Here is a 20,545-nt window from a genome sequence, read left to right as displayed (position 1 = left end):
TTGATTAATTGACTCTTGGTGAGAAACCTCGAGTCATTGAGAATGAAGCTGTGATCCCAACGATCATGAATTTAGCGCCAGATTTGTGCTCTTAAGCTTCGAGATTTCCTGAAAAGGGGGTAGAGGGTAAAAGCACAAACAACTATCATTCGGAAGTCCAAAATCTCGCTTCATAGTTTATCAATTTCTTAAAACATATCTACATAACAACAACTCATTTTCGGAATGAGGATTCTTCAGGAGAATCAAGATCCTTTCTATACCTGTCCACAAATTCCAAATCATGAAGAACTTGCCTCCGCATCTATCAGACCTCAAAGCACCGACCCAATTGATATAATGACTTCTTCACCAAACACCATCCAGCCCGTAGCTCCGGTGAACTACACTCCATCCTTCTAAAGCAACAAAGCCCAGCGCGGATCCGATGTAAACAAATCTGCTGAATATGATGGTACGGCTCAATCCCTATTAACGCTTTCCCCTCAGGCTGTTGACAAAACGGCTTTTAGAGAGAGAATCGAAAAATGGATCTCGGAGGTTGAGCATGGGAAATGGGAGGATGGGAGGATAAGGGGAGAGGGGGATGGAGAGAGGAGAGTAGATGAAGGGGTTTCTTACAAGAAGAGAAAGAAATGGAAGAGAAATAAAAGAAAGAGAAATAAAAGAAAGAAGGGAGATGAAAATAAAGGTAATGATGAAAAGTCGATAGCAGCTGAAAGAGTCTCTGGTGGTAAGAGATGTAAGAGAGATAGAGAGAGGAAGTATAAGGCGGGTGATGATGATGAAGTACACGGAGAGGAAAGTCGAGTGAGAGAGCGAGGGAATGGAGGTAATGAAGGATTTGGAAAGTAAGCCTTTTTGTGAGGAGCAAGAACCCTGGGACTCAAGTATTATGAGTATATTGTTCAAAGAAAATTGAACGAGTGAACGTTCACTGTCCAAGTGTGGTTTGGATATTGTGGATAGGCGCACGTATGCACTTCTTAAGAATCAAGTTTTCTTAGCTATTGTATTGTATTATAGTATTGTAGTTCAATATCATCGATGCTTCTTGGATTCTTTCTCTTTGTCTGATTTCATGTGTGATCTTATTCGAAAATTGCTTCTACTATACAAATCAACTTCAAGTAAAATCTAATGCGGCTGCTTGAAAGGTTTCTTGGCACCTTTCCTTTCTGTTGAGGATTCCTGAAATCTTCTTCGAAGACACTCCATCAAGAGCACGATGAAAGTTACATCTCTCTCCTCTAACGATATGTCTTCTCAAAATTCACATTTTGCCTCCAAGGAAAGAACTTCAGCCCAAAATCTCCGCTGCCACGGCCAAACTTCCTCTGCAGGTTTCCACTCCCGAATCGCACCCGGCACTTTCCTCCATTCTCCACACCACCATTTCCAATCTTCCACAGTCGGTATGCGATACCAAGTCCAACCATCTCTCCAAGATTTCCCAGCTCTTAGGACTTTCTCAAGCATTGAATTTCTAGCCTCCGCGATCTCATCTTTATCAATCGCCCAGAGATACTCCCACTCTCCAAACAAATACGGTTTCTTCTCTCCTTCTTCTGGAACCGTATATTTCTTATCAATAAATCCCATTATCATCCAATCATCCACTCGCTGATTTGGTCCTTCAGACTGTAGAATTAAATTTTTTGCGCAGTCGATGAAGGATCCTGCTGCTTGTTCATATGTGTTCCGACGGTCTGGGGTAAGGTCCTCGTAGTATCTTATGGAAGTGTGTGTGTTTCCGTTCATGTAAGTGATACGATTCATCAGTTGGTTGCCGAGGAGTTTTTTAGTTTGGTGGAATCCTTTATGCGGGTTTCGACCGGTGAGACTGGTGTTACGGTTAAGATTACCACTGGAGGTATGGTTATGGGGTTGATCGAGGGGGAAATGAACTGGGTTGGGTGGTGAAATGGTCTCGCCAAATGCTTGGGCCCATGTCGTGGACCATCGAGCGGACCACCAGGTAGAGGATTGTGTTGCTTCGGCGTCGGATTGGGGGCTGGCTTCTTCTAACCTAGTTTGTCCGATCTGGTATGGCTGGTAAACGGGAAGAGTTTGTTCTTGGGACCATTGAGATTCTAAAAGGGGGGCCCTGATGACGGCTGCCTGGCTTTTCACACCAGTAAAGTATGCTTGGCTGGGTGGTGGGATAATCACTTCTGATGCGTTGGCCCATCCAGTAGAGGCTCGTTCTGCTTCTTTGCAAACATCATCGTTTGTATCTTTAGGGTCATCGAGATGGAGATCCTCGAACTTGTCTGTCCCAGTAAGGTAAGACCCGGATGATGTATACGAGGGAGGTTGTTCTTTAGACCAGTTAGGTTCTTCAAGGTCTGTGGCATTAGTGATAGGTGGTGGAGTTAATACGGAGTCAAACATCTTGAATGATTGATCTATGTTTTGTATGTTGATGAAATGGGAATGTGTTTTGTGTGCAACGACGAAAAGTTATCTGCTTGTATAGATTGTTTCATGAGGATTTGAGGAATGGAAACAGCGAAACTATATAATACTATATTGATGAGTATCATGAGTCCTCTCGTTCTATTTCTTTCACATGACTGGATTCTTTGATATCAACTATATGACTTGTTCGAAACTTTTGATTTTGAGTCAAAAACTTTGTGTAATAATCATTGAGAAATCAGCTTCATGAATATTTACAAATCAAGTTCGGATGAGAACCTATGATTTAAGAGATATGAAATTGCTACTGAATACAGAGGATATGAAACCGCCTTTGAACATGTGTATTCACCGCGAGCTGTCAATTAGACACTCCCTCCGTCCCCTTACTGTTTAAAACATCAAATATTTCCAACTTCTAACAACCTATCTCGGACTGTTCCAACTAATTAACCTCTTTTGCCCCGCTTAGCTCCAATATTCGTCTCTTCCACGCCTGGTATAATTTCATTCTACTTGCTTTTGAAGGTCCAATGTCGAACTCGTGTCTTTCTTCTATGATTGTCTCACTTATTTTCATTGACTCTGAGTTATGACAATGGCCCTCGTTCTTGTTGTCTTTTCCCACTGTGATGGTGTTCTCGGAGCTGTTATAATTCTGCTCCGCACTGGCCCGATTAGCCATATTGCAAGTAGATGAACTTTCGGGTGGGGGTAAAGGCCAGTTAGGATCATGGGTGGGAACTGGATGGGTGGAATTGGTTTCGGTTGCTTCTTTGAAACGGATGTTGGTTTTGTCCTCAATTTCCGCCCTGCGTGACTTTTCAGACAGTATACTAGAAAAAGTACAGTTTTTTGTCCTGTGGAAATGTGTTCGAAAGAGGTTGCTAATGTGCATTGGTGTCTTGTGTGCAATGTCGTCGGTCTTATTAGGGAGTTGCTCTTCTTGGGCCAACCTGTTTTCTTCAACATCTCCACTCGTCTTGAATCGTTTAGTTTCCTCAACCTCTTGTCTTTCAACAGTTGGAGATGAGATATTATCAACTATCTGAATTTTCAATTCTCGAAGTCGAACAAGATGATGTTCGGGCAAATGCATCACTGGGAGACTTGGTATTCCATCTTGAAAGACATTGCCGATTGATATTTGGGAATCTAGTGATACGCCGACTTTTTGCTGTATCGATTCTTCAGGTGAATGGACTGGAGATTTTTGCACTTGTTGCATAGGTGGCAAAGTATGCTTTTGTTTGTGGTACAGGAGCGCAGCTTTGTGTAGTTCGAGTTGATCAGGAGTTTCGAGAGGTGTTTGGAGAAAAGCATCTTGAGCACCAGGATGGCTGAGCACCAGGATGGCTGAGCAGGTCATAGATGCTCTGGTAGAATATCGATACTTTGATATGAAGTTTGGATAGATCTTTCTGATTTACTTCGGGAAATGAATGAGAAATGAGATTGGGTTGAGAATGTATTCAGAAATATAAATAGTCCCCGAAACAATATTCTGCTGACTCTACAAGGTATTTCGAATCATTGAGTTATAACCAACAGAAGTTTCGCTTGGAAATTGATGGCGATGATACATAGTCAGGAAATTTTAATTTTAGAGTCAATACGTACAAATAAGAAAATGAAGCTGTAGTGAATACTTGTCCGTAACTCTAGAATGAACGCGCTCACTCAAACCACAATGAAAGACAAAAACACAGTAATAATTCATATTGAATCTCAATACCCCTTGAACCGAACCCACAGGCGCTCAATATACATAGCACCTCCCTTCCCAAAAGTCCCAACCTCTACAAAAATCACGCCTCAATTACCAAGCAACATGCTCTCACACACAACTCCCAGAGGTACAATAATCCCCTTTCTATAGGTTAGCAATGGAGCCTCTATATCAGATGTATAAAACATACCTTGAAAAAAATCGTAGGCTTTAGATTTCTTACTTTTGAGGTGGCTCGATTCCCAACACACTTTTGATTTGTTGCATAGCTGTAGGAGGAGAGGCAGTAGTCAAGCCCTCTTCGGTAGAAGTCTCGACACGTGTTGGCCCTGCGGGTTCTCGCAGGCCGAGACTACTAAAGGATGTATATACTGGTTGATGAGAAGCTCTTGGGTGTTGTTCGGTGTTTGTTGATTTGGGATCTGGCGATTGTATGGCGGTTTTTGTTTCATGAGTTGGGTGCATGGCCTTTTGGGGAGTAGGAGGCGAGGTTGGGTTTGAGTAAGTTGGTAGAGGAGTGCCAAGTAAGAGGGTTTGGAGGTTCATGAATGAGTCGGTGGTTGGACTATGCATAACTAGTCTCGTAAGGTCTCAGGTAACAGATGGCTCACTGGTGTATAGAAAGGTTGCAGCACTTAACTATACGTAGAAAAATTGAGTTCAGAAGCTGTTCTTGTCTTCAGTGTTGAGCGAATATGTAGTACAATATGCATGCCTGCAGAGTCGAATTCAGGGCCAAAAATGGTCTAGCACAGAAAAGTGACACCAAATCTGAATGGTCCATTGTTGTCATCCTTGCATTGGAATAATAATTGTCAGCCCGGTTGGCTGTGAATGAATACTTCCTGTCTACTCAAGCATCAGACAAGAGTGAAAGTTACTCAGATTCATGCGCACGCCTCGATGTCTTTGGGTTCACCAGATAAGCATCAACACCACCTTTATGAATAACATGTAAGAATCTCGAGAAAAATATAAAATTTGGATGGACTATCTCGGTTTGAAATCATCCTCAATCTGCATACGCCACGTAGATTGAATATTCTTTTCGAACCCGACTAGAACCCAAAACCCAGACCGTTCCCCACAAGAAAGTCTTGAGAAAGCCATCGAATCTAGCATGGATTCCTATCGTATCGCTCGACATCATAGAACCAGAGAACAAACTCGTCAGAAGGCTGCCCCTTGCCCGTCGATAAATATTCCTTTCGGACGATCTCCAAATCCTCTAATACCTTTCTATCAATCCACTCCATCCCCATCCCCATCTTCGCAGCCTTTTCCTTGTAACGACGCGTGAGGGCTCGTGTAGCTCGAGGGAAGTTTTTCGAGTTCGAGGTCATCAGATTCGAGGCCGGGGCGATAATTGTAGAAGTACGGCGTTCGGGTTCTGCGTTACTAAGGAACATGATTACTGCAATGTAAATCGGGAAGTTTGACGGAGTCTCGTTTGCCTAAGGATACTTAAGTACTTGTGAAGGATATCTAAGCTATTTCATTAAAGTGGAGAGTTCTTGTGCTATCTAGATCATATAAGTGTAATATAAGTTACGTATTTCTCACTGTGATTCAAATATTGTCTATGTATAACTTAATAAAGGAATGTTTCAACTACGTATTTTGGTACCATCAAGCAACAGTTCGAAAGCAAGCGAAAGCGTCAGACAATCACTATTCCCAGGCCATGTCCAGGATTTTTGGGAGCCAGGACTGCATATTGGCATTCAGAAGGTTTCAATTTGTGAACCCAATCAGACCATTGAAATTATTATCTTAAGATATTGAATCTATTTTAACTACTGGGCTACTTTCAAACATCAAAAGCTTACACCAGTTCCCCAGTCCAAATAATGGAACGCCTAGTCTCCAAATCTTCATTATGCGTGCCTCCAACGAGCTCCAGCTTGCCAAGCTCCGTATCTGAGCTTGTCCAATTCGATCTGGTCCTTTCTAGCACCGCAAAAATCGATGACAGCATTGTCATATGATTCATCGAACCATTCCAATCCTTCGCATTGATGTGAATTTGTGAGCTTGTCGAAAGTTCCATGAGCATTCTCAAAGCTCTTTATTTGAATGCGAATCAGCTGCTCAATCAATTTATGTTTTGCATCCTGCAAGTCATTCTTCATCAATAAGGTTGCACACGACACAGGAATGGGTAGCGTCTTGTTGTTGTTGTTGATACGTGCGGAGAATTCTTGAAGTCTTATAACGTATGGAGAATATGGAATGTTTGAAGACTCTTTGAACTTCTTCTCATGACCATACCATAACACCTCTTTAGCTAGAGCTGGTAGTGGAGGATTTTCTGAGCAAGCAGTTTGCGTGGAAAGCGATAATGTCATCGCGGGTGGAATTTGTGGATCTTCGTCAGGTATCGAATCTTTCAATAACATCAAATATTTCTCGGACGCCAACCAAGCCTCAGATCTAACCATTGACAAGTTGCCTAAAAATGGACAGTTTTCATACATTGCAAGGTTGACAGGTTTTGAGACAATGTAGTTTCGTCAGCTAATGAGTGTTTTTTTTTCTTCAGAATACAGAGACCAAAGCGTCAGGACGAAATACTGTAATGTGTATTCAAAATGTTGATATGTATTCAGTTGGTTTGAAAAATGCTGGAGTGTTGCAAGAAAATTTTGTTGAAGTTTAGGTGTGAGGAAGAAACAACTTCAAAGAGGATGTTTATACATAAAATTCGAGCAGATAATATGATTCAGATATTGTTTTTTAGAAAACATGACTCCAAGAGAGGAAGGTGTGAGTTAATCGCTAGAATTATAATTGCGCCGCCATCTCCCTACCATATCACTACTCCTAACAAGATTTCGTGTACTTCAAAGTCATGGCTTCGCAGTATTGAACCGCGTAGTCCCACGCGTCAAAATAATCAATAACTTCCTTTTGCGATGGATGTTTCCCATTATGACCTTGTTGATAGACTCGAACAAAAATTGAGATTTCCTGCTTGGCAATCGTTGGAATCTCGATAGTCTTCATACGCTGGAGGTTGTTATCTCCCTCCGACTGATCCATAAGTTCACAGGGAGCATCAACTCCCAGTTTGATGAGGTGTATGCGCACGGGCAATGTATGATCTTGTATATGGTAAAGGTCATATAACCTTAGGCGATGTCTGAAAATAAGGATTTCAAGGATATTGTTGTAATTCGAAAATTTCATGCTCAGTCTCCGTTTCAAAAGCTCAAGCGTATCAAGATGCAGTGTAGGTATGGAATGAATACCATCAACGCTCGAGTATGCTGGAGGTGCTTCTTCCATGTATGGAATGATCGAGTTATCTTTCGAAGACATAGCTATAGTCCTCTTTTACCGTGAACATTGGGATTTTCAAAAAGTTGACGAATACAAAAGAGCATAAATCTGAAATGCTGTTCCTGGAACGTCTTGTGGAGAAAGCTGGAGTATTATAACTTGATCGAAATAAGAAGAATTATGTGCACAAGTAGATGGAGCAAAAATGCTTTGATAGGAATAGAAGAAACCGAAAGATACAATTCAATATTTCAGAAATACGTTTGCTAAATCTAATTCACATATACAATATGAAATGATGAATGATTTAGAGCGGTATATGTTCCGCAAACTACCACGCGACGTGAGCATCACTTGATGTATACCTCCCGTCATACAAAACGGTTTACACAATAGCTTTGCTTTGACAGTCTCGGACAATAAGTCGAGGGTGCAAGTGCTAGTCATCAGACCAACAGATCTATCACAAACATAGTAGCAGTACGATTACCGACTTTTGGTCCATCTAGAATAACCACTTAGGTATCATCAGCATCGGGCTTTGCAAGTTTATGATATACGGCTTTCAGCTTGAAGTTGTCAGACCATGTTCTGCGAACACCAATATCATATTGAGCACCGTGGAAACTCACAAGCTGTGGAAAGGAGATTGCTGAAGAAGGCAATCATCTCCACAACAAAGGCAAAAGGCAATATTGGCTCTCCTGAGACAAACATGTGTTTGCAAGCATTACCTCAAATACCTATGATTTTAGGGTTCTCAAAATGATTTGGGCAAGCATCCGGAAAATGCGCTCCACGCATCGGCAGGAAGCGAATATTTTGTGCTGATTTGAGTACAATGCTATTGTCAGATGTTGCCATTACTACGCACCGGATCTCCCGAGTGAGATAAAATAGATAGATTCGGATGCAAATGTAGTCGATATTATGTGACTTAAGCCAGTGAAATCGAATGGAGGTTGATGTAACAATAGCCACAAAGTTATCTTCCATTGATTTTCAAGATATCAAATGGTATTCGATCCATGCTCTAGGATAGCAATTCACATTGATATCGTTCATTCGGATTTCGCAACTCACCGCCCGATAGCGGTGAGCAAATGCGGGATTTAATGCTGGTGATATATATTACCCCAACCCAAATTTTTCTTCCTCCTCAATACCCCGCAATCATCAAACACCCCACCATACGACATCATGGAGAAAACTATAGGACTTTTGGGAGGAGGGCAATTGGGGCAGATGCTCTGCGAAGCTGCGAATCCTCTTGGTGTCAAGGTTATTATTCTCGATGCACCAAACTCCCCAGCCAAACAAGTTAATGCCAAGAATGACCATCTTGATGGCTCTTTCATTGATGCTGAGAAAATCCGCGAACTTGCAAAGAAAGTGGATGTCTTGACAGTGGAGATTGAACATGTGGACACATACGTATTGGAAGAGCTCGCAAACTCTGGAGTGGAAGTGCAACCCAGTGGGTATTCATTTTGATATTCATCATGAATATGTTGATTCAAGCTTTGAAACAACACTAATATAACTTTAGGCTGGAAGACGTTGCGAGTCATCCAGGACAAGTATTTACAGAAAGAGCACCTCATTAAAGCTGGAGTACAGACTGCAACATCACAAGCGGTAGAGGCTGGAAATCTTGAGGAATTCGGGCGCACACACGGATACCCATTCATGCTTAAGGCAAGGAAAGACGCCTATGACGGACGAGGTAATTGTCCTGTGAAGTCAGAATCCGATATCAAGAATGCGCTTGAAGTGTTGAAGGATAGGTCATTATATGCCGAGAAATGGGCGAGCTTCAGAATGGAGCTTGCGGTAATGGTTGTGAAGACAGAAAACGAAGTTTCCAAACATGGGGACTCTACCATCGCATACCCAGTCGTCGAGACAATTCACGAGGATAGCATCTGCAAATTAGTTTATGCTCCAGCAAGAGGAATTTCTAGTGACCTCCAAAAGAAAGCACAAGCTTTAGCGCGCAAGGCAGTGGGCAGCCTTTGGGGTAAAGGTGTTTTTGGAGTTGAACTATTTGTTATGGAAGATGGTGAAATACTGGTCAATGAAATTGCTCCTCGCCCCCACAAGTGAGTATTTCAAGGCGTAATCTCAACAGGCAAATTTAGACGAGTACTGACACAATCTTACTACAGTTCGGGACATTACACAATTGAAGCATGCCCAACCATGTCTCAATACAAATCTCAACTTCTGTCAATATTAGGCATCATGCCATCCTTCCCCAACTCAGCTATACCTTCAATGTTTCCCGCAACGATCATGTTGAACATTCTCGGTGGAGCGTCAAAAGATTCCCACAAAGAGTTGATGCAACAAGCCGCCGCGATCCCCACGGCCAACCTTCACATGTATGGAAAAGAATCCAAGCCAGCCCGAAAAATTGGTCACATCACTGTCATTGGTAGCTCTATGGCTCAAGCCGAGCAACTCATTTCCCCCTTAATCGCGCTGAACGATAACATGCGCGCCGAACGAAAAGGTCTCCCCAAACCCACATCTACCACAGTCTCATCTCCATCTTCACCTCAAAAGCTCGTCGCTATCACTATGGGCTCAGACTCAGATCTCCCCATTCTCAAACCCGGTCTTGCTATCCTTGATTCACTTCAAATTCCATACTTCCTTACTATAACGTCTGCGCATCGTACACCACAACTCATGGCAGATTTTGCACGCGACGCCGCTTCCAATGGCTTTAAAGTTATTATTGCTGCTGCGGGCGGAGCGGCACATTTGCCTGGTATGATCGCTGCGCAAACCCCTCTTCCAGTTATTGGCGTACCAGTGAAGGGAAGTACATTGGATGGAATGGATAGTCTTCTGAGCATAGTACAGATGCCAAGAGGAGTTCCTGTTGCAACTGTTGCTATTAACAACAGCGTCAACGCAGCGTTGTTAGCAGCCAGAATAATCGGAGCCAGTGATAGTGTGGTATTTGCAAAGATGGAGGACTATATGAAGAAGATGGAAGATGAAGTTGTAGGAAAGAAAGGAAGATTAGAAGAGGTCGGATGGGAGGGATATTAGATTTTGAAGGATGTAGAATCACATTGATACCACGCATTTCAACTATGCACATGGAAATATATAGTTAAATGAACAATAGACAAATAAAATCAGCAATTAAATTTACATTTGCTTGATGTGTTTACTTAATTGGTTCCTTTGCTAACTACCCATCAGCGCCTGACCTCAGAACCAGAAAATATCAAGGAAGCATAAAGATGAAAAATCACGAGAATTGCGTCCTTAATTGAACCATTTCCCTTTCACCCACTCCATAGGCTTATCCACGAAACTGAGCTCTCAGCGCCATCAATTGTGCCCTATCAGCTGGTGGCAAACTATCGATCAATTCCTGTGGCATGGCCATGACTTGCGCCATCAACGCATCGGCATCTGGTTCGGCCACTTGAGCTGGTGGTGGAGGAGCTTGCCTTTGTTGTGGGGGAGGTGGCGCATAACCTTGTACTGGCGGTGTACTCATCATTGGCAAACCCATTTGGCCTGCCATATGTGGAGGAGGGGGTGGATATCCAGATGGGTATGCCGAACCTCCATATTGAGGAATGGCCGCAACGGGTGGAGGAATACTTGGGACGGGGGGAGCGGATACTGGTGCTGCAATCGATGACTCGATGACGGACGAGAGGGCTTCGGGTTGAACAAGGCCCATCAGAAGAAGGGCTTGGAAAACGGCATAGGAGAGTTGGGGAGCTTGATGGAGGAGTTCGGTCGCTTTTTGAGGATCGGTCGAGGCAAGGGTCTTCATTTGGGAGAGGACATCGAGAAGTTGGGATGGAGGGAGAGTGTTGAGAGTGCGAGAGATTGCATCAGGGCAGGTGAGGCCTTGGGGTAACTCGATGCCTATTGGCAGAGGCGGCAATGGGGAGGTGTTTGAAGCTTGAGGAATTGGTAGAGATGGAGGTGGAACTGGAAGGCCATTTGTATTGAGAGGGGGAGGTTGATAGTTTGGCGCAGACTGGAAAGAAACACAAATTAGCACACTCTCTAGGTATATTTGTAGATCGAATTATTGTAGGATAGAAGCTCGACATACATTCTCTTCCTCACCACCATCATTTGAGAAATCAACGCGCAATTTTCGATTCATAATTTCGTAGTCGTTTAAATTCCTTACTGCAGAAGCTGCAGAGTCTAGATGGACGCGCAAAAATTTAGCAGTGTAACCATGGATGGGAAAGTCGCAAACCAAATATGCAGTGTACTGCACGTACCTGAATCGGGATATTCTGCGAAACCGAAGCCTTTGGGTCTACCTGTTTCGCGATCATAGACAAGTCGAAAATTGACAACATTTCCCGCGCTGCTGAAGATATCTATTATCTGTTCCTCGGTAAGACCTTTTCATACGGCATAAATTAGCTTGATACGGTACAGCAATGACGACCGGTCAAAGAGAAAGAAGATAAATTACCATAAGGAATATTTCCAACAAATACAGACTTGGAAGGAGGTTTTATTGACATATTGAAAGAGATAATGAATGTTCCAGACTATGGAAATATGCGATGGACAGAGTTGAGATGATTTTGTTTGCAAGATTTGACCCTTTAGAAAGGAATGCAAATGGATTGATCACTTCTTTTGTCACTGCAAAATTGAGAAATGGCACAGAAAGTCTTTGAAGAAGTGATTTCTGGCTACTCTAAAATCCTTCTTGTCCTCTTCCTTATGAGCACCGACAATCCAAATCCCTTTTATAATTGTGGAAATAAAGGCGATTTAATAGTACTGCCTCTGTTTTGAGAAAATTCGATTTTTTTAATGTTGTTTTGAGCAGTATGGAAGGGGAATACGTCCTTGACAGAAATGATAGTAAGGTTTAGTTTATCGCGCTTCACGACTTTCATTATGCTTGGCGTCAAAGCTTGTGTGGAGTGAGGTGCGGCTAAATTAAAAATACGCTAGGACGGTTTTCGTTGATCTGATCATAGAGCTTCACAAATCCCCCTCCGCATCACAATTTACTCCCCTTAAACCCCGCCACAATAATTCGCAGATCGATATTGTGTCCGAATTTTCGAAAGCTGTCATCATGTCGAACAATCCACAAGATGTTTTTAAGAAGCTGCAGAGAATGGCAAGTGAAGCAGGTAAAAATGGTGGCGGAGGACCGGCACCAAAGGGAATAGCAGGTGGATTGGCTACACTTATTGCACTGGGTGGACTCATGGTCGTTGGAAATAATGCGCTTTTCAACGTTGATGGTGGTCACAGAGCTATCAAATATACGAGATTAGGTGGTGTTGGCAAGCAAATCTACAGTGAAGGTATGCATTTACTTTTTCCTGGGGCGGTTATCTCACATAATGTGGTGGCTAACATTACGACTTCGCTTTCCAGGTACACATATCAAGATCCCATGGTTTGAGACCCCTATAGATTATGATGTTCGAGCAAAGCCACGCAATGTCGCCTCCCTCACCGGCACCAAGGATTTACAGATGGTCAACATTACCTGCCGTGTTCTCTCAAGGCCTCGAATCGATGCCCTTCCTCAAATCTACCGAACCTTAGGTACCGACTACGATGAGAGAGTACTGCCATCGATTGTGAACGAAGTTTTGAAGAGTGTAGTTGCGCAATTCAACGCCAGTCAGTTGATCACCCAACGTGAGATGGTTGCAAGACTAGTCAGAGAGAATTTGTCGAAGAGAGCAGCTAGATTCAACATCATGCTTGATGATGTTTCCTTAACGGTATGATATTTATAAGATACTTAAAAAATGACACAAATGCTAATGAGTGAATAGCATCTCGCATTTTCTCCCGAGTTTACAGCAGCAGTAGAGGCCAAGCAAGTTGCACAGCAAGAAGCTCAGCGTGCTGCATTCGTAGTTGACAAGGCACGTCAAGAGAAGCAAGCTATGATTGTTAAGGCCCAGGGAGAAGCACGATCTGCGGAGTTGATTGGTGATGCTATCAAGAAGAGTCGATCATACGTCGATTTGAAGAGAATCGAGAATGCTAGAGCAATTGCTCAAATCATTCAAGAGGCTGGTGGACGCAACAAGATGTATTTGGATTCGGAGGGATTGGGATTAAATGTCACTGAGGCATTTGAGGATAAAAACAAAAAGGCATAATGAATTGGGATGGTAATGGCGAATTAAATAAACTCTCTCCACTGTACTACAAGCGTATGTAGCATGTATACTATATTTTCTGAAAGGTACAAGGTGTGCCGATCGGTTTTTGGCCCATGGCTATGAATGCATTATTTGAGCACACATAATACGCCTTTCTTTGAGTCGATTAAATCCCCACTATTGGTGGGTAAGAGGTGCAATCGCAATCTCCAAAACGAAAAAATCACTTTTCTTCAAAACTTTCGGGTCTTTAGACTTCCATTTCTCGCTTGAAGTCGTTGTCTAGGTATTCGTTAAGTTCATTGTAGCATTCAAATTGCTGATCACCTGCATTGACCCCTTGTTAGAATTTATACTCATTAAATCCTCTATTTCGGAACACGGATCAAGCCTTGCTCGAAGTCGCTTTAGAACGGCTCACAACTTTGCGCACGCAATCGCAGAGCTCTCGTGCTTTAGGAGGCAAAATCACGTGATATATTCATTTCTAGCTCAATTCCCACCAACAATTTGTCGTGGCGTGTCTTGGCGCTTGGCGCTTATAGCCAAGACGCTCCCACCTTCCTTTTGGATGATAGCTTCCGATAGCATTTTTACGGACCTTCCCCTCAGGTTTAGATTGGCCCAGCCTCATGGTTGAGCATTGGGATTGATACGAGTAAACTCAGATGAATGAGCCAATTCAAATTGGTGTGTCCCTGGCCGATCTTCCCAAACAATTGGAATTACCTTATAGAATCCTGGTATTACGATAAGACCACAGACGAACGTTACAGAGGAAAGCTTTCTCCGCACTTTGTGTCACTTAACCGTTGTGTGAATGCATATTGCCTTGTTTAAACTTCGGATGTAAACTGTCAATATGTTTACTGTTATGGAGCTTGGCACTCTAGCACGACATCATAGCCCGAGATAACAATCCAATTAGCGGGGCTCAATGGGATGAATGGTAAATATATAAAACCTCGGCTTTTCCCCGATAAGTTGTGTCTCGAAGTCACCCTCCTCTTACCGTCCTTCCTCGCAGTCCGCTAGGATACTTGCTCATCATGCTCTTTACGATGAGGAGCTCTTTGTCGTTGGTGGCACTGCTATCCGCAGGGGTAGCTAATGCTACCTACACCAATTCTACACCGACATTCACTCCTCAAGCGATGTTGAGTTCTCCTCGTCGAGGGTCGGCAATCCCGAATGCAGATGGAACGCTTGCACTTTACACTGTGGCTACCTACTCATTTGAGGAGCATCACAATTCTCATGAGCTCCGTGTGATGAACCTTGCTAATGGTACATCTTGGCTATTCAGCAATTCTAGTGGCATCAGCAATGCCAATTGGTTAGGCGATGGAAGTAAGATCATTTGGTTCGTTTCGGAGGATGATGGATCCACTAGCTTCGTCGTGGGAGACGCAACGGCACCAAGTGCGGAGTGAGTCTTCTATTACATCCGTCATGTGGTCTTTGGCTACACAAAATACTATACAAATCTCCATACGGATTCCTATTTGCATCTTGACTCAATTCTGACCTCCTTATAGACCCATCCCAGCAGGTTCTGTTCCTGGAGCAGTAGACAACCTCAAACTAGTTAGCATTGGCGAGGGAACTCTTGGTGTTGCATTCAGTGGCCAAGCGTTGCCCAATGGTACTTTGTATAATTCCGAACTCGCTCCTACACCTTATTCGACTGGAAGAGCGTATACCACCATTTTCGTGAGGCATTGGGACACTTGTGAGGAACTCCCAAGACTCTGTTCGAAAACCAGCACTAACATAAAACAGACGTCACACCTCAAAGAAACAGTATTTGGTACGCGGCTTTGTCAACCACGGGCAGTAACTATACCCTCAGCGAACCAATTAATGTTTTGAATGGATCTGGACTCGAATCGCCCGTCCCACCATTTGGTGCTACAAACAGGCAAGTGAATGACGTCATTTTACTTTCTGGGAAATTTTCTAACTTCGAACAGCTTTGACATCGGTAGCAAAGGTTTATCTTTCATCGCCAAAGACATTACTTTGAATCAAGCTACCACAACCAAGTCGGATGTTTACTATGTACCATTGACGACATTTACCGAAACCTCTCCAGAATTGAAAGTGGTTTCCACTCCCAATCTCGAGGGTGCTTCGGACGCTGTAGTCTTTTCACCCTCTGGATCTTCACTTGCTTTCGTTCGCATGGCACAAATCGCTTACGAAAGTGACAAGAACCGTGTTCTACAAGTAGCAGATGTCACTTCCGATTTGACTGCTATTGAATTCTTTGCCTCAGAAGATGGAAAAGGAGCTTGGGATCGTAGCCCAAGTACACTCCTTTACAGCCAAGATGGAGAGTCTATCCACGCAGTAGCCGAAGATTTCGCTAGAGTTAGACTGTTTACATTTTCTTCGGATCCTACAAACACAACCCTTCCATCCATTATCTATAAAGATGGCGGTGTAACAGATCTTCACCCTCAAGGAAAAGACAAGTTACTCATTAGCAGTTCAAGTTATCTCGATAACTCGGTCTTCTCTTCCGTTGACCCCAGCGTTTCAGCTGCTACCAATGCATCATCTGGTGTTACCACCATCTCAGCTAATCTCAACAGTCTCAAAGCGTATGGACTTTCCCGTGATTTCATCTCCGATGTTTTCTACCAAGGCGATGGAGACTACCTAGTCCACGCCTGGGTCATTAAACCAAGTACATTTGTTGAAGGTCAAAAATACCCCCTAGCATTCTACATTCACGGTGGACCTCAGGGAGCAACTGAAGATCTTTGGAGTACCCGTTGGAACATGGCCGTGTTCGCCGAACAAGGCTATGTTGTTGTAGCCTTCAACCCTACCGGTAGTACAGGATTTGGTCAGAATCTCACCGACGGAATTCAAAACCAGTGGGGTGGTAGACCATACAACGATCTCGTCAAAGGTTGGGAATATATCGAAGAAAATCTCCCATTCGTCGACACAGATCGAGCTATCGCTTTGGGTGCCAGTTATGGTGGATACATGGTAAACTGGATTCAAGGCCAACCTCTCGGACGTAAATTCAAGGCTTTGTTCACACACGACGGATGTTTCTCCACTCTTGCCCAATATTCCTCCGAGGAACTCTGGTTCATGCAACATGATTTCAACGGAACACTCTGGGAGAACTTCGACAATTACGCACGTTGGAATCCGGCAAACCACACCGATGCCTGGTCCACTCCTCATCTCATTAACCATAATGAGTTGGATTACCGTCTTCCAATCGCGGAAGGTCTTGCTGCATTCAACATTCTCCAGGCAAAGGGTATTGAGAGTAAATTTTTGAGTTTCCCAGATGAAAACCATTGGGTTTTGAGCCAGGAGAATAGTCTGGTGTGGCACAAGACGGTACTAGATTGGTTGAATGAACATGTAGGCTTACCTGTTTATTCCAGCCCAAATGACACCGATTATCGGGCTATTTTGCAGAGTGGTCCTTGGATTTGAGGCCAATAAAAGGTTCCTGCAAAGAGGTCATTAATAGGGTAGTTTGATAGGCCAATAAAAATTACATTTTAGTTTCGAGCTTTTTTTTTCTTTGGATGCGTAAAAAGTGATGATTTTTTTGCAAGTCTCTCATTCAATATCCCATGTTGCCTCAAGATATTGTAGACTGGCGAGAGAGATCTTTAGTCTCTCTCTCAGACGACAGAGAGTTTTTTTGTGAAGACACTTGGCTTTTTTGAAAGGGTATAAAGGTCGAGAAACACGTGAGTAACTTCCCTCTCGTCTGGATGTTCTTTCCCGATTGTAGTTTTTCGTTATTACCTCCAATGGTAGGAACTAGTTCTCGCCCTAAATAATGGAAATAAAAGCTAAGAACTACCTACTTAGCTTGGTCTCACGATGTTTGGAGTGCTCATGCCACACAATGACTTTTCTCTATACATTACCTGCTGATTCGATGTTTGCTTAACTTTCCATTCACCTTCACCTTCATCGGCACACAAACACAAAGTGAATAAACGATCACTCAATCTGTCCATTTGGGCCTTAACTTCTATAGATCTTTTAATTCGTTCGCTTTCCATATCGGTTTTTTTCCATCAATATAAACTGCTATTTTTCTTTACTCAACATCAGCTGTATTCGATAGGTTCGAAGAGAAAGATAGATTCGAAACAAAAGATTCTCTCCAGAGATCCTGTTTCTCATATGACACTCATTCCCGGCAATCAGAAACCATGTCTTTCAATTCCGAGAAACGAAATGGAAGTCGTGCTAGTTCTTATACTTTTTCTCCAAAAATACCCCAAATACCTGAAGCTCCTTCTCCAGTTCTTCCACCAAATATCCGTAAGTAAATACTAGCACCATTCTCTACATATACCCCGTAAGACTTTATCGTGGAACAGAGCTTCATTCTAACCAAATGCACAAGATCCAACAACTTTCTGCGCCATTGGTCCTCATGCCTGCGATCTCGACATCCTCTCCCGTCTCCACTCTCAAACCGTACGAGCCATGGGCCGCGATATTTCCCGCGAGGAATTCTATCTTCGTATGGAAGGACGTCCTGCCAGAAGTCTTGCTCCCCTTTCTCCCAGCCCAAACATCAATCCATTTTCATCTTCCAATACCAAAATCAATCCTGAATACCAAACATCTGGAAAATGTCGAATGGAAAGTGGCACAACTGGATCTGGCACAACTGAATCTAGAAATAATAACCTGAGGAGTGGTGTTAGTGCAATGGAAGCAATAGAGCCAGATCAGAATTTTAGAGAATTCGTAGCTAGATGTGTGGGAATTACACCGCGGGCTTTATTTATGGGAGTTGGGGCGACAGAGAGGGCAGATAGAAAGGTTGGGAGAGGACCAGGTTTGACGGCTAAGGAAGAAGAAGAAAAAGGGGTTTATGAGAAAGTTGATTGGGGAGATGGGATTTCTGAGTATGTTTCTTACACTTTGACGGAGTCAATTTGAAGCCTTGGTCGGCATACTAATGGAAAGTAGGTTTGATGCGTGGGTCGATATGGTATGCAAAGAGGTCCTAGCTATGAGAAGAAGACTCGATGCTTCAAGAGGTTTGATTTGAAATTGGCGAATGAATCAGTTGTTTCCTAGGCGCACTGCTAATGGTACGAGCTGTTATCGCATCCGTTACATCAGTTGCATTGAAGGCGACTGGTTTCTGGAGGTGAAACATCAGTTGTTATTATTGCTTGATTCATCGACTCTGCTCATTTATACTAGCATTGAAATTGGGGTGGGAGATGCATCGCTGGGAAGAAGGAGATACAGATTGGAAGATTTTGTCTTGCTATAGTTACTCTCATGACGAAGCTCTCCATATGCGCATAGATTTCGAGCCAACTCTTCTCTGAAAGATTCGAACTACAACTGCTAGCAGATAGCTTAATAACCCTAATAATCATTATAACACCACCAAATATTATGAAGTGTCCGATATTTGATGAGTGAGCGCTGTAAAAGAAACCCTTGGCTGAGAAGGATGTGGAACTTGCTCAGTATTCCTTGGGCAGAGCTAATAATTTAACACCCTGCAACGATTCTGTTTCCCAAATTTAATGTATGCGAGGTTGTGCGGAAGACAACTCTTCCAGTGGAAAGAAGTAGCGAAAGAAATGCTAGATGAGTGATCAAATGAATTTAGGAAAAAGCTGCGCTCATGTAAAAGTAGTTCGATGTAGATGGACAATTCAAGAGATTGAACACTTGAGTGTAGTCAGCGACAAGTACACATGGACAAAAAAACTGTAGAGTAATGAGTGTGCCTATTTATATGACTACCCAGATACCTATGAACAATTACCAAACGACGCACACAACATAGTCTCTTCACACCCCAACCTCTACACCATCATCACCCATTCATACCTCCCAACTCAAATACCACCATACCTCACCCTCCCCTCTCCTCACCTTTATATACCCCCAATCCCGACATCCCAACATAAGCATTCCACACGCCTCGTGGCGCAGCGGTTAGAATTTCTCACTCCCCGCAGTTTGAGATATCGCCTTTCTTCCGCATTGTGGTACTTCGATCGGACAGTGCATAGAGTGCGGTTTCGCAAGGCAGTTTCGGACTGTCTTGACCGTACATGTAGACTGGGACTGTAAGCCGTCGCGGCTGAAGTTTTGTTCTGTTGTTTTTGAGGGTGGATTTGGGGATGTGAGTGAGTGAATGGAGTGGATGGAGTGGGGATTTTTTCTGGCGAGGGAGGGGTTTGATTGGGGGGTTGGTGAGGTGGGAGTGGATGGGGTGGAAGGGGTGCGTGAAGGTAAGGTGAATTGGTGTTTTAGAGTGGATCGCGAAGTTTATAGGAATAGAGGCCGAGTTTGTGAGAATGACAAACTTGGCTTTTCTTTGGATTTGAACTTAGTATTTTGAGGTCCAGATCGAAGAATGAGTTCATTGAAGGTGCTGCTGGAAGTATTTCCTTCTACCGCGAGAGATTGTCTGCTGTTCTGACGCCCTGCATATTGAATTATGACTTTTACTGCATCGTCAGCTTTGAGAGCGCAAGAATTCTCTTCGCTTGCCTGCTGTACCACTTTTATTCGGTACTGTGTCGCATCTTGTCGCTATCTTAGGGTGAGTTAGGCGTGTAAGTTTCCTACCAATAAAAGCAATATTCACATGTACTTTCTTTCAGAACACAGCGCATATGACTCTGAAGCCTGATCATGATAGATGCGCACGGATTGCGAACTTTTGTGTGTCGGCCGTTTGTTGAGTGAACGTAACCACGGCGCGTGTATTTACATAATTATACGAGACCAGGTCACTCTCATATGAAACAAGACCAAAGTCATACATAGTGCTGGTCGAAGATGAAAATGCATATACAGATAGTTCCAACACAGCGTCTTGACTGTATTGCGAAACAAAGGAACCCGTAGAGAGTTGTGACTGAAACATTGTAATTATTGTGAATGTGGAATGGTATTAACTTCAAACTTCTTAACGTAATAA

At 43.2% G+C, this 20,545-nt stretch overlaps 9 protein-coding genes across 9 annotated transcripts; 5 read left to right on the top strand and 4 right to left on the bottom strand.

The window, feature by feature from the left end:
• Nucleotides 1–225: 225 nt before the first annotated feature.
• On the top strand, nt 226–855 carry Bfra_004626 (uncharacterized protein; the record flags this gene model as incomplete). Its single annotated transcript, XM_037335026.1, has 2 exons — nt 226–369; nt 418–855. The coding sequence occupies 2 exons, from the start codon at nt 226–228 to the stop codon at nt 853–855; spliced, it is 582 nt and encodes a 193-aa protein (XP_037193560.1).
• A 411-nt stretch (nt 856–1,266) lies between these two features.
• Nucleotides 1,267–2,394, bottom strand: Bfra_004625 (uncharacterized protein; the record flags this gene model as incomplete). The annotated part of the gene is made up of 1 exon (XM_037335025.1): nt 1,267–2,394. One exon carries the CDS (start codon nt 2,392–2,394, stop codon nt 1,267–1,269), a length of 1,128 nt encoding a protein of 375 aa, XP_037193559.1.
• Nucleotides 2,395–2,866: 472 nt separating this feature from the next.
• On the bottom strand, nt 2,867–3,790 carry Bfra_004624 (uncharacterized protein; the record flags this gene model as incomplete). The annotated part of the gene is made up of 1 exon (XM_037335024.1): nt 2,867–3,790. One exon carries the CDS (start codon nt 3,788–3,790, stop codon nt 2,867–2,869), a length of 924 nt encoding a protein of 307 aa, XP_037193558.1.
• Nucleotides 3,791–4,369: 579 nt separating this feature from the next.
• Nucleotides 4,370–7,571, bottom strand: Bfra_004623 (uncharacterized protein; the record flags this gene model as incomplete). The annotated part of the gene is made up of 4 exons (XM_037335023.1): nt 6,979–7,571; nt 6,045–6,602; nt 5,318–5,540; nt 4,370–4,730 (listed from the first exon to the last, which is right to left on the bottom strand). The coding sequence occupies exons 1-4, from the start codon at nt 7,469–7,471 to the stop codon at nt 4,370–4,372; spliced, it is 1,635 nt and encodes a 544-aa protein (XP_037193557.1). The 5' UTR covers nt 7,472–7,571.
• A 1,061-nt stretch (nt 7,572–8,632) lies between these two features.
• On the top strand, nt 8,633–10,495 carry Bfra_004622 (putative phosphoribosylaminoimidazole carboxylase protein; the record flags this gene model as incomplete). The annotated part of the gene is made up of 3 exons (XM_037335022.1): nt 8,633–8,909; nt 8,982–9,534; nt 9,601–10,495. 3 exons carry the CDS (start codon nt 8,633–8,635, stop codon nt 10,493–10,495), a joined length of 1,725 nt encoding a protein of 574 aa, XP_037193556.1.
• A 259-nt stretch (nt 10,496–10,754) lies between these two features.
• Nucleotides 10,755–11,958, bottom strand: Bfra_004621 (putative rna recognition motif containing protein; the record flags this gene model as incomplete). Its single annotated transcript, XM_037335021.1, has 4 exons — nt 10,755–11,450; nt 11,529–11,626; nt 11,707–11,832; nt 11,907–11,958. The coding sequence occupies 4 exons, from the start codon at nt 11,956–11,958 to the stop codon at nt 10,755–10,757; spliced, it is 972 nt and encodes a 323-aa protein (XP_037193555.1).
• A 569-nt stretch (nt 11,959–12,527) lies between these two features.
• On the top strand, nt 12,528–13,578 carry Bfra_004620 (putative prohibitin-2 protein; the record flags this gene model as incomplete). Its single annotated transcript, XM_037335020.1, has 3 exons — nt 12,528–12,762; nt 12,836–13,191; nt 13,246–13,578. 3 exons carry the CDS (start codon nt 12,528–12,530, stop codon nt 13,576–13,578), a joined length of 924 nt encoding a protein of 307 aa, XP_037193554.1.
• A 1,052-nt stretch (nt 13,579–14,630) lies between these two features.
• On the top strand, nt 14,631–17,049 carry Bfra_004619 (putative oligopeptidase family protein; the record flags this gene model as incomplete). Its single annotated transcript, XM_037335019.1, has 4 exons — nt 14,631–15,010; nt 15,120–15,313; nt 15,364–15,502; nt 15,555–17,049. The coding sequence occupies 4 exons, from the start codon at nt 14,631–14,633 to the stop codon at nt 17,047–17,049; spliced, it is 2,208 nt and encodes a 735-aa protein (XP_037193553.1).
• A 737-nt stretch (nt 17,050–17,786) lies between these two features.
• Bfra_004618 (uncharacterized protein) lies at nt 17,787–18,640 on the top strand (the record flags this gene model as incomplete). The annotated part of the gene is made up of 3 exons (XM_037335018.1): nt 17,787–17,898; nt 17,984–18,494; nt 18,559–18,640. 3 exons carry the CDS (start codon nt 17,787–17,789, stop codon nt 18,638–18,640), a joined length of 705 nt encoding a protein of 234 aa, XP_037193552.1.
• Between the last annotated feature and the right edge of the window lie 1,905 nt (nt 18,641–20,545).

Source organism: Botrytis fragariae (assembly GCF_013461495.1).
Source record: "Botrytis fragariae strain BVB16 chromosome Unknown tig00000050, whole genome shotgun sequence".
NCBI lineage: Eukaryota > Fungi > Ascomycota > Leotiomycetes > Helotiales > Sclerotiniaceae > Botrytis > Botrytis fragariae.
This window is presented reverse-complemented; position numbering and strand designations above follow the sequence as displayed.